Below are 13176 nucleotides of genomic sequence, written 5' to 3' on the forward strand. Positions count from 1 at the left end.
ATATATATATATATATATATATATATATTTTTCACTTTCACATATTGGCCCTTTTTCATATACAGTATATGGAAAGGGCCAATACGTGAAAGTGAAAAAGATTGAGAATTCCTGTTATAAAACATGAAGACTTTTTATGTTTTTAATTGATTTAATATTTTTAATTTTTTAATTAATTTAATTGATAAACTATTTTAAACTAAAATATATGACATTATTTTCAATTATGGTACTTACTTATGAATAATTTTAGTAAATAAAAATATAAAAAATTATTTATAAGTGCTTTCTTCAATTTACTTGTAATACATTTAAAAAAGTTGAAGTTTTTTTCATTAAAAAACTTCAAAAGTCATCTTTTATCTTGTTATAAGAATATTTTCCTTTTTAAAAATAACATCAGTAAATCTCCACAGTTGATAAATTTTTTATTAGTAATCAGTTTAGGCTATATATTTATTTTAAATATTTAAGTAGCAGATATTCCTATTTAAAAATATAAGAATATTGGTAACTTACATATATTAAAATAAATATGTAGCTAAATTCTGAATACTAGATGCCATTACAATAAATATAATGTTGAAAAAATGTAATTACATATTTAATTTGAAACATTAAAATAGTATAATTACATTATTGTATAATCCATACTTGCCTTAAATTGACTTAAATACAGATATCTGAAGGCTGTCTGCAGGAAATTACAAGAATTTGATAAGATTTCAAAAATAATAACAATAATAATAATTGAGAAATACTTTGAATTTAATGATTGGTTTTGTAAGTTGCAAACATATAATTTTGAAAAATTGTAGTTTTTACTTACATAATTTCTATATATAAGTCTTTTTAATCCAAAAAACAAGTTTGGTAGACAACCTCACAGCTTTCTGGTTAGAAACAGCTTTAGTTTGTAAATTGGACTACAAATGCATTTCAGGTTGGTTTAAGTTCCCAACCCCTCTTTAGTGCTGTACAAAAAAAAAACGACAATATAATTAGGGGCCCAACATTACTCAGATATCGCAACAAAAGATTTTTTACATGATAAAACACTTACATATCATATAAAGAGATTAATTAAATTTTCTTTTTTCTACAATTGTATCTTCCATGAATATACACAACAGTCCACTATTTTACATAAAAAAATTTTATAAAATAAATTACAATGGCTTCAAAACACTTAATTACATAAAAATATATAATTCCATCTAAAAATTTCTTAAAAAACTTACATATTATATTTCCATTATTCAATACACTTAAAGTGGGTGGATATCAGTTCTCCCAAGTGAAGACTGTTCAAGTGTTAATATAATATAACATACTGTAATTTAAAATTATTAAAAATTAATTACTTTACAGTTAAATTCTTGAACATCAATGATATATAAAGACATACCGACAAAAGATGTTATCCAGTAATTCTAATTTATCCGAACAAACTGTACAATGGATCTTGTGCTTTTATTACTATGCTTAACATGTTCAAGTGCCCTGTATTAATCTGTACCATTGAGGGTCAATTAACATACCATCTGAAATATTAACTAAATTTTGTTTTGGATGTTTTCTTATTTTTACATGTTCCTTGAATTTTTTTTTATAAGCATCCTTTTCTAAATGTAAAATTTTTATATTATTTCTATTAATTTGACATTTTTTATTTTTTGTGTGAGTGTACCATGGGGAGTTATTGTATCCAAGCCAAATAGCTGCTTCGAACTCTTTTATTCTTACTTCCAATAAACAACTAGTTTCGCTAATATAAATTTTTGGATTTTGACAATTACACTTTATTTTATAAACTACAACTGCCTTTTTAAGATTATCTATTTTATTGTTATGTTGTTTATTAATGTTTTTATAAATGTTATGTGACCAATAAAATATCACAACATTTTTTTAAGTAAGTTTTTAAAGAAATTTTTAGATGGAATTATATATTTTTATGTAATTAAGTGTGTTAATCCATTGTAATTTATTNATTAAAAAAAAAAAGATATGAATTTGTTAATCCACAGAAACTAGTAACGAAACGATCAATTAAAGATTTATATCATATTTTATGGAACTTTTAGCTACAGTTAGCTTTTAACTGCAGTTATGTTTAGATTAGGAGTGATATGGTGATTAGCTTAGTGCTGTTATAATTTAATTGAAAATATCAAATGCTGTTAAATATATCATTGCTAACCTAACTGCATATTCAGTCACTTCCTAATTGCATTCATGTTATGCAGTGATGCATTTCCCTTTGATGATGTACCAGTGATGCATTCATCTAAATATATAAAATTACTTGTCCTGACTGACTGACTGAGTCACTGATTGATTCATCATTGCCCAGAGCAAACCACTGAACCTAAAGAGGTGAAATTTGGTACACAGTTAGGGTATGCCATGGGAATTCATACTAAGAAGGGATTTTTCGAAATTCCCCTGAGGGGGGAGAGGGAGAGCATTAATGCTTAATCTGAAGAATGGCTTTGAAATTGATTTCCATACTTTCCCTTAATAACATTTCAGACATTATTATAAATATTTTTTATATATTTTGATTTTTTAACCAAATGTTCAAATTGTTTTTAAATTTGAATTTGTTATTGCATATTAGTTCAATTATGGAACGATTGTAAATGTTCCAGAAAATTGATCAAATTGAAAATAGTTTTTTTTTTCATAATTGAAAATAGTTTGTTTGATTCTCAGCAATTCTCATCATTCTTAGCAGTAGGTGTTATATAACAATTACTATGGTTGTTGAAATACTGAATATAAATGGGGTTTGCTTGCAAAACCCCCACGGGCAAAGTCGTGGGTAATAGCTAGTCTGTCTTATTTGACAGCCTGTTTAATAATTCCATTTTATATTTTGAAATGCATTAAAAGGAAATAGCGTGTATTTTTTCACATGCAATTTTGTTATTAGTGCTAGAAGGGACTGGAAGTTCACACCATCATTTAATATATTCCCAACATAGTACACATATTGCCCTATTACTTTTCGAAATAATTTGCTATAGAGAAACTTTTGTTACCATCCTTTATATATCCTTTCCATATACACAAATTGCCCTACAAAAAGTTAGCCATTTTCAAGATTTGTGCCTATTGAGACTTTTGATTAGTTAGTCAAAAACTACAACATACTAAAATTTCAGCCAATTTCACCAAAGGCCAAAACCATATAAGGTCCTTTCTAAGGAAATCTACCGTGTTTCCCCGAAAATAAGACAGTGTCTTATATTAATTTTTGCTCTAAAAAATGCACTAGGTCTTATTTTCTGCGGATGTCTTATTTTCGGGGAAACACGGTAGTTGAAAATCTTACTATGAAATAATTCCTTATAGTTAATCATTTTCAAGATAAACTATTACAACAATATAACTATTAAACTATATAACAAGATAAGATATATAATAGAGAAACATTTTCACTATATTAAATATGTTTCTTATTATGCTTTTTTACCAATTTATTAATGTAATGTGTTTTTTGAAAAACTGATCATGAAGCAGTATCTTATAATTTCAGTCCAAAATTATTATTAATAATAATAGAATCAATTCTGAACTCAATTTAAAGTAGTCTGAATGTTTTTTCTACATAAATACACTGAAATATTACGTATATACATACACACACATTTATTTCAATTACAGTACACTTTATCAAGGCATTGTTTCAGCATCTTTAATAAGATTCCATTTTATGTAATTTAATAACTATATTTATTTTATAAATTATATATTATAAGTGTGTAACCATAATTTATAATAATTTATTATTATAATGAACACTAACAAGTATTACTGATTTTAGTAATTTTCAAGTCTTGCATTTGAATATTCCCATCTACAGTTGGAATCACTTTTACATATATAAAATTGGTTTTACTATAAAAGTGAATGTGATTGCATGGCATTTATCTGGCACAGTTTAAAAATAAAAAAAAAAAATTATAAAATCTGCCAAAATGGGGAAAAATTAGTATAGTGCAGGGGTCAGCAACCTGTGGCTCGCAAGCCACATGCGGCTCTTTGAATGTGAAGCTGCGATTCTTTAGTTCCATACACAAATATTTATTTTATCAAAAAAAAAATTTAAAAATCGTTCTGAATCGATTAATGAGGATTAGGTACTGATTCTTTCTCTCAGCCACTTGTACTCACTTTTCACCGCACCCCTCCCACGTGACACGCGTCGTCACTGTCGTCAGTCCGTCGGAAGCTCTCGAATGACGCCGCCGTCGGATGTTTCTATTATCTAATTTGTTGTGAAAAACACTACTTATATATGAATAAATAGATATTTTTTCTTATGAATAAATAGATTAGTTTTTTTATCAAAAAACTTTATTTATGCGAGTACTATTTATTGTTGGCAAGAAAAAATTTTGTGGCTCTTTAAAAACTTTGAAATTTTGTAAATTATAATTTTGGCTCTTCCGACTCAAAAGGTTGCCGACCCCTGGTATAGTGTGATTCTGGTTTATTTGGTTTTTAATTGGTAGGATTCAGCTGGTTCAGACCAGTTTGATAGAACTACTTCCTAAAATATTCTTATTTTGGTGAATCAGTGTTAAAACTGTACTTTTAATATTCATTTAGGCAATTTATTATAAAAGTTAGCATTTGCATAACACTGTCAACATTGCCAACATTTTAACAGATTGATGCCAATTGGAGAGGAATGAAAGAGAAACACTATGCAATAGACAATAAATGTGAACAGAACTTATTGATGCTATGATTGTGATTTATCTGGACTACCTATCGTAATCAAACATCTGACATTTTCTGCATTTTCTGTTTAACTCATGGATATGAGGGATAGGTTCCAGGCACAAAACATGTATGTTTCTGAATTCAGAAAATGCAGGACAATAAATATATTTTTGGGATAATTTTGCATATTGATTAGGGTTTCTGAAATTTTCTGATTTCAGATTTCTTGGGAAATATTGGGATTAGAGAAGGGAATTTTTTAGTTTTATTATATGTATAATAATATCATTTGGAACAGAATGCAGTATAAAATTCTCAACATTCTGTTGTTAATTTTAAATGTTGAGAATATTATCAATCAAATTGTCATCATTATATATATATATACACTTGTATATATAGTTGAATTTTTCTAACAACATTCAAGGGACCATCTTGTTTATGTCATTATAACTGGGGTTACATTATAGCCAGGTCTCACTGTACCTGAGAATCTCTGATATTTTACATGTTTATCTCAGGCTGAGATAAATGTGTAAAAATACTGACAACTGTATGCATTAATGCATTGACACTTTATTACATTATACATTACACATCTGTTGCTTTTAATGCTTAAAAAAGTCAGTAATTTTGCTTTGAGTCTTTGGCATTTTCCAATACATGTATAAATTATTCTGGAGATGGGACAGAGTAACAAATGTCATGTCTTCTGTTTGGGAAGACAATTTGATGAATCATGTCAATATTTTTGAAGTGGCAATCACTTCATTTAGTTTAGGAACTGGTTCCAAATTTGCAGTCTCTTTACAGTTATCACCATTTTCCATATCATCATAATGGCTAGCTTTCTCATGTACTTCCATTATGATGTCAGCATTGTAGTTTATTGCACTAGTTATAATGTCATCATCTGCTATACTATACTGCTGCATTTCCTCTGTATTTGATATAACTTCAGTGTTGATCTCATTGTATCACTCAAAATTCCTCAGAGTCCAAGCTTGCAGCTGTGTCTAAGAATTTTGTGTGACAGAAGCAGTTTCTGATTGTTTCTAACATAACTTGATTTCATGCTATGGCTAAACATCTTATAGCATCCAGGAGAGAAATTATATTCTGGTCTCTGTTTTTTCAAGGTTTAATATTACTTGTATCAAAATTAACTTTCTATGTATTCTAACTTTTCCAAATTACTCCTTGGTCCATAGGCTGGAGCACACTTGTAGTGTTAAGTGGAAGAAACACAAATTTAATGTTACTCTCAATTTGTGTTTTATCTTCAGATGTGGGGGCAATTATCTAGTATGAGGAGAATCTTACAATGCTTACCTTGCAGTTCATGATTCCAGGAAATCAATTTCCCCTCAAACAGTTGACATATCATCAATGCATTTTTGTTTAGGAAATAATGCACAGGAAGAGATTTCACATTTTTAAAACACTGGAAGATTTTTTTATTTTTCTATCACTATCAATTTTCTTTTCTCACTGCCAACGACTGTTAACATTGATCAGAACTACAATTTATTCCTTTGACAATTTTCCATCAGGACAGTTTTCTCCCTTAAATTTTAGTCTTATCATGTATAAGTCTGTAAAACAATCCAGTCTTGTCTCCATTAAAAATGTCTGAATCATTAAATCCTTCATGAAGCTAAGACCAGTCAGTTGTCTGTAAGTTTACTTCAGCCAACTCTTTGCAAACTTTACCAACTGTAATGTTATGACGATGTCTAAATTGATCAGTCCAACCATTGCTGCAAGTAAAGTTTTCAATTCCCAGCAACTGTGCAAATTTTTAAATTTTAGCATTTAAGATTGAACCATTAATTGGAATGTTCAGGCTCTGCTGCTTTGCGAACCACTTTATGGTTGCATGATCCAAATCTTCATGTACAGGTTTCCTTACCTTCTCAACAATCTTTCTTGAATTCATCAAATGCTTTCTGTGTTTTATTGTGGTCTTTCTAGTTTGTGCATACAGTTGAGTTGATCAGACCAAAGTCTATACAAACTGTAACTTTTTGCATCTCCTTCAATTTGTTTTATGATGGAAACTTTGTCTTCAATGGAGAGATTTTAACACACTACTTTTCTGAGCACTGTACTATCTACTGTAATGAATATTTGCAAAAATGATTAACTGTTAAAGGGAGAAAATCTAACTTCTTCAACTGATTCTCTCACCAAGTTATCAGCCAATAGAAACACTCCAGTGGACCCAAGAGGTTTCATAGTAACCTGTTTCCAAGTAGCAGGACTGTGTCAATGCATTCTTTCACCAAAAGATTTTTCTATTGAAACTAAACTACAGTAATTATTACAAAACTCATAAGAAAAACTTAACATACACTGTTAAATTCTAAAATAGGCTAAAACATCAATGTAAATATTGAAAAATGTGGAAAAATTTTGTCAATTGAGTTTCAATATTGTTACATTGGGATAAAATGTAATGTTAAAGTATATGGCTTTACCTAGACTGTCAATATTTTGTCATTATAGTTGAGTTGTCATTATGACTGGTATTGTTGTATTTGACTGTACTGTACTTGTATATTCAAAGCCAATATACAATGTTCAATGCCAGATGAATTTTATTTGTAGTTTTTAACATAACTTTTCAAAAAATGAAAAGTTTAGATTGATTTATCAGCAAAGCTTCTTCCTAATTTTGTTAAGAATCCTGCCGGGATGAAAAAATTATTTTATTTTTGGTAAATATTGGTTAATGAACAATAATGACAGAATTGATGAGTTTTTTTTTTTTTTTGCTGTCTTTATCCTGTTATTAAGAGGGCCTTTTTTTCAAGTACATCATGAGCTCAGCCATTATTATTTCATATATAGTTTTTTCAATACATAGGGCACTTTGGTATGAAAAAATACTGTAAGGCTCTCACATAAACTTATAAATAAATATTGCTTTTTCTACATAACATAGTCACTACTGCAGCAAAGAAGTTGTTAAATTATTTGAATTCCACTATGGTTCTGCTGTATTAGGTATATCTATTAAATGCAGATTTAGAAATTATTAAATTAAAAACTAGAATATATAAATTAATTTTTTGTGAGAGAAAGGGGTTTATAAACTAAGTGCTACAAAATTAGGGCAAGAGAAGTATAATTAAATTTAGAAATAAGATTTTAAAAACTAACTGTTCAAAATAACAGAAAAGTCAATTATATGTGTATTATTTTTTAAAATATAAACTGAACTTCAGTCTTTAACAAATCAAATATGCAATATAAATCAAACTCAGTTGTTATTATTTTTGTTTTATTTAGCTTAGGCCAATTATTGTAAGTTGCTATTAATGTCATAGAAAATATGATTTTGTCTTTGGCTTTTTTAATGACAAAGAAGAAGAGTGACAGAACTGTAAATATTGTTAAGTTTAACAAATTTTAAATTGTAGAGGTGGAGTAAAGGAGAGAGAACATTTAGGAAATGAAGATGTTTTGATTAAAAATATTAGATGCTCTATTTTAAACTTTGGTTTATTAAAAAAAAGATTAAATTAACTTTATGCAGAAAAGCTGAATTGACGTGGGGGCAATTATCTAGTATGAGGAGAATCTTACAATGCTTACCTTGCAGTTCATGATTCCAGGAAATCAATTTCCCCTCAAACAGTTGACATAATTGTGGAAAAAAGAAAATTTAATTAATCTCTATATATGATATGTAAGTGGTTTATCATGTAAAAAATCTTTTTTGCGATATCTGAGTAATGTTGGGCCTCTAATTATATTGTTGTTTTTTTGTACAGCACTAAAGAGGGGTTGGGAACTTAAACCAACCCGAAATGCATTTATAGTCCAATTTACAAAATAAAGTTGTTTCTAACCAGAAAGCTGTGAGATCATCTACCTAATTTGTTTTTTGGATTAAAGAGACGTTATATATAGAAATTCAATAAACAGCAACCATATTACAGTTACATAATTTGTTAAATGGACATTATATAGAAATATACAAATAATAGATTTGAATGAATGAGAAGTATGATTTAATTATGAAAATAAAATAGTCTGTAATTATAAAAGATGTTCTAATTTCGAATTACTTTATTAATTAATTAAAACAAAAAAGAAGAAAAATATCCTGTTATTTCACATTAATATCTAATATACTAATTGTATGAATTGTTATTTTAATCAATTTAAATTAGTAACTTAATTTGCATTATAAGTAAATTAATACAGGATGGAATGTAGAATTTTAAAATTATATTTATATATTTTTAAAAAATGAAATAATTCTGAAATACTACAATTAAGTCATTACAATTATTTTTTATGCAGTTATTATTTCAAGCATTAATGTCATTACAATATGTGTTCCCAAGAAGAAATCTAGTTGTAGAAGAATGGCGTAAGAGTCAAATGTTGAGTCTTGTTGCATCACCTTCACAGATGCTTACTCCAGCACAGACTGACACAGTAATTATAATATTTAATATATTTAGAAATAGTTACATATATTGATTTTTAAACCTGATACTGGATAACTAAAGTAATTAATTAAATGTTTTCATTAAAATGTAATATATATATTACATTTTATATTTTAATGTATTTATATATTAGTGAAATTATTTAATTAATGTTTTACTTGAAGTGAAATTTAATAAGAATAATAATAAATTAATAAATTATTAATAAATGTTAATCATATTAATACATTTTAATGTTGTTCATAATCTTGAAATAATAATAATTAATGTTATCATTTCAAGATATCCATTATTGTTATCATTATATCATGATAAAACTGATGAAATATGATTTTTAACTGTCTTGAGGAGTTAAAAGTTTAAAACAAGTAATTAAGAAATAATAATGTAATACCCTAAAGTAATTTATGTATTATTTTTTTTTTAAGTTGTTTTTTTTTCAATGCATGCTATTTTGTTTTATCTGAAGATAATCAACTGATTTTCTCAAAAATGCTCATTAATAAGTTTGTTCAGTTTCATTATTTGTCTTAAATTATTATTTTATAATTGAAAAAATGTAATAATAATAATTTTTATAATGTAGTGTGGGTAGCTTGAGGTAGGACAAAGTCGTACCTCTTTTTGATAGGCAACAGTTTGAGGAGAACTGCCCACTTGTCANTATACAGGAGTGAAAAAACATATACAGAAATTGGAGAAATTTAGAATTCAATGTGTCTATAAAAGAAGGGAAATTAAACATTATCAAAAGTCATGTACAAGCTTTGTCTATGCTATAGATATATTGTTTGTTAATAACTTAGCATATTGGCTTATAAATATATACTGTAACTGTTATAATAGTTAAACTGGCTTATTCCAAAAAGCTTTGATTTCTTGCCCAAGGGTAATGGTGAGAATGAAGAAACATTTGGGATGACTGAAATCTGTTTATAATGTTTAAATTTTTTGGCTGGAGATTTATGTGTGGAGTCTTTATAATAGAAACTACCATCCTCTCTGGAACAGACTATCCTTAATTATATAGACCCTTGCATTTCCTTTTACAATTATTGTCTTTATCCAAATGTAACAAATATATGACTATGGAATGCATCCTAATGCATAAATTAATATCTAGGAACCTGAAATGTTTCTTAAAATACCTGTTACATGTTATGTAATGACAAAAGTATATTACTAGTAAGTTTGTTGGCTATGGCTTAATACTAATAGATGATTTAGAAATTATCATCAATTTAAGTACAGTAGAACCTCAATTATCCGGACTAATTGGGGATGAAGGTAGTCCAGATAAGGAAAAATTCGGATAATCGAAACAAATACTTTGTCTTTTAATGATAATACAACACGTTTTATATTCGATGACATATCGGTAATATTAAAAACAAATACTGTATTTAAATCGTGATCAAATTTTCAAGAAACAAATGTTTGTATTGAATTTGGACTACTACTGACCAATGCTAACAGACTACCAATTGTTTAAAAGGCCCTCTGGTGGCGCAAGAAGACGGATTTTATAAAATAAAAAGCAGTTGAAATTGCATTTTTATGAATAAAAATTTGACAAACTATTTATTGTTTTATGACAAGTAAAATTTTTTTGTCGCGTTCGCGGCTTTTAAGTAATGCATAAACCTTCGAGACGTGAGGCCCTTTGGACCGCGAGGCTTAAGGCAGTGGTCCATGTTGCCCATGCCTTACGCCACCCTTGGTCATAGAAATGATGTAATTTGAAAATAAAATTATTTATAAATACGTATGTCAAGTTATATTTTTATTATGACGCAAAATATATTTAAGAGTTTATGACCACTGTGCCGCACGGGTGAGACATTGTTGAAACAAAAAAAAGTTATGCATTCCATCATGTACATAAACAGTATTGTAATTCGCCAAGTGCAAATCAACAAATTTGTAAAATTTTTGTTTATTTTGAACAATCTGGATAATCGAAAATCCGGATAATAGAGGTCCAGATAATTGAGGTTCTACTGTATAATTATTTTAGATATCCAAGTTATAAAACAATAGTTAAAAATTTTAACTCTTCATTTATTTGTTAATAATGAAGAACATGTACTACTTGATTCCTGAAATTAACACTTTTATTTTTGAAGTGATTATTATGGCTTTTCTGGCCAAATATAGGAATTCAAATTATAACATTCTTGATATATTTTAAGATTTACCAATTTTTTTTTTGTTACTATTCATTATGTTGTGAGTTATAAATAATCTTAAATTAATGATTTAATTATGGCATACAACCCAATATCTATAGCTTTTTAGATAATTCTGTTGAATTCAATTTAATTTTTTTACTTTATGGTAATTTAAATTAAAGAAGAAAATTAGATTTCAAAATTTTTTTGTTTTTCTTTCTTTTGGTTTTTACCACTTGTATAATTAGCAATTTTGAATTGCAGTAAACATTTTCTTGCNAAGGCCAGTGTGAAATGAGCCACACACTTCTTGGCAGTCAGTTGCAAGGCCTGGCATGTACATTCCCAGTTTCATTAAATTTGACAATGACCTTACCAGCACATCTATGCATGATTAGTCTGCAGTCTGGATTGAGCCTATTGAATTTTCTGGCCATTTCTTGTGTGACTGTGGGACTTCACCATCAAAATCACCTTAATTCATTCCTCTGTAGTCAGTGACATGGTTTTCCTGTAATGAAAGGAATAGTAATATGAGAAACTCCTATGAGTCCAGACTTATGGGACACTTTTGTTTATTGTAGTAATAGTATTAAAAGTATCAGAAGTGAAGGAGTGTTATAACCATGCTCTTCAATATGCGTAAGCAGTATTCACATATTTTAATTTCAAAAAATAGCACTATGCCTTGAAAAGTTATATTTTTAAATACTTTATATGTATTACTTACACCAATGAATTTGATGTCATATGAGTGTAAAATTTGGCAGTTGAGGAAATCAAATATATAAAAAATCTATATAAACATATCAGATGTCCAATGTCATTTACAAATATCAAGTTAAACTAACACAATTACTATTTAACAACTATCTACAACTTTTTAATAATTATCTTACAACTCATCAAAGTAATTTAACATTGAAGAAATATTTTTCTGGAAATATGGAATAAGTAAGATCAATAATGAATATTGTCTATGATTTCTGAATGGAAAGTTTCATTATAATAGTTTCTAATAATTATCCTTTCATTGAATTTGAATCTGTATGGTTATTTTTGATATGGATTTCTAATACAGAAAAACAATTCAAATTATTATAGGAAAATTGAAAACTTGAATTACTGTCATTATTAAGACTATATATTGACTGTAAATAGATTATACATTGAAAATATTTTTACATGAATATCAATATTAAAACTGTTTAATGTTGCATGACATTAAATTCATTAATAAATGAACTGTATAAAGAAATAGACATTTAAATATATTAAATAATAATAATAATATTTAATATTATAAGAATCATCATANGTATCATTAAAAATTATTTCTTTATTTTGTACAAACAAAATAAATATATTGAAAAATATAAAAACAAAAAAAATTATACTTTAGAAGTTAATCTAGTATAAAAAAAGTTCGATTCAGCAGGACACGCAGTCTTGGAAAAACATACACACAAGTGCCAGTGCTGCCAGCTAAAACACACACATCAACAAAAAAAATATTGGAGTAGCCCAAGATATAGCCAAAGAACTAGTGAAAATTTAAATTTGACGACTGGAATGCTTTCGGATAACCGATGCTCTACTGTATTTTTATTTCAGTTAATCACACAATTCAATATTTATAGATTAGACTAAATAAATTTGTTAGTGGAACTGTGTATGGTAACTGTGTATACTTTGGAACCACATTAAATTGCTTAAACATTGCAATGATCATATGCAAATATTCATATGGGAGAACCTTTACATATCTGCTACATTGCCGTGTAATGCACCAACATTAGAAA

General features: G+C 27.6%; 1 protein-coding gene across 1 annotated transcript in view; it reads left to right on the forward strand.

Moving 5' to 3' along the window:
- Positions 1-13176, forward strand: part of LOC111621650 (membrane-associated protein Hem-like) — a 92165-nt gene that overhangs the window by 31074 nt on the left and 47915 nt on the right. The window contains exon 6 of the mRNA XM_023363857.1: positions 9028-9189. Coding sequence (XP_023219625.1) covers positions 9028-9189 — 162 coding nt within the window. The remainder of the gene's footprint in view (positions 1-9027; positions 9190-13176) is intronic.

Source organism: Centruroides sculpturatus, unplaced genomic scaffold (assembly GCF_000671375.1).
Source record: "Centruroides sculpturatus isolate CEXI.00-Female unplaced genomic scaffold, Cexi_2.0 scaffold254, whole genome shotgun sequence".
NCBI classification, from domain to species: domain Eukaryota; kingdom Metazoa; phylum Arthropoda; class Arachnida; order Scorpiones; family Buthidae; genus Centruroides; species Centruroides sculpturatus.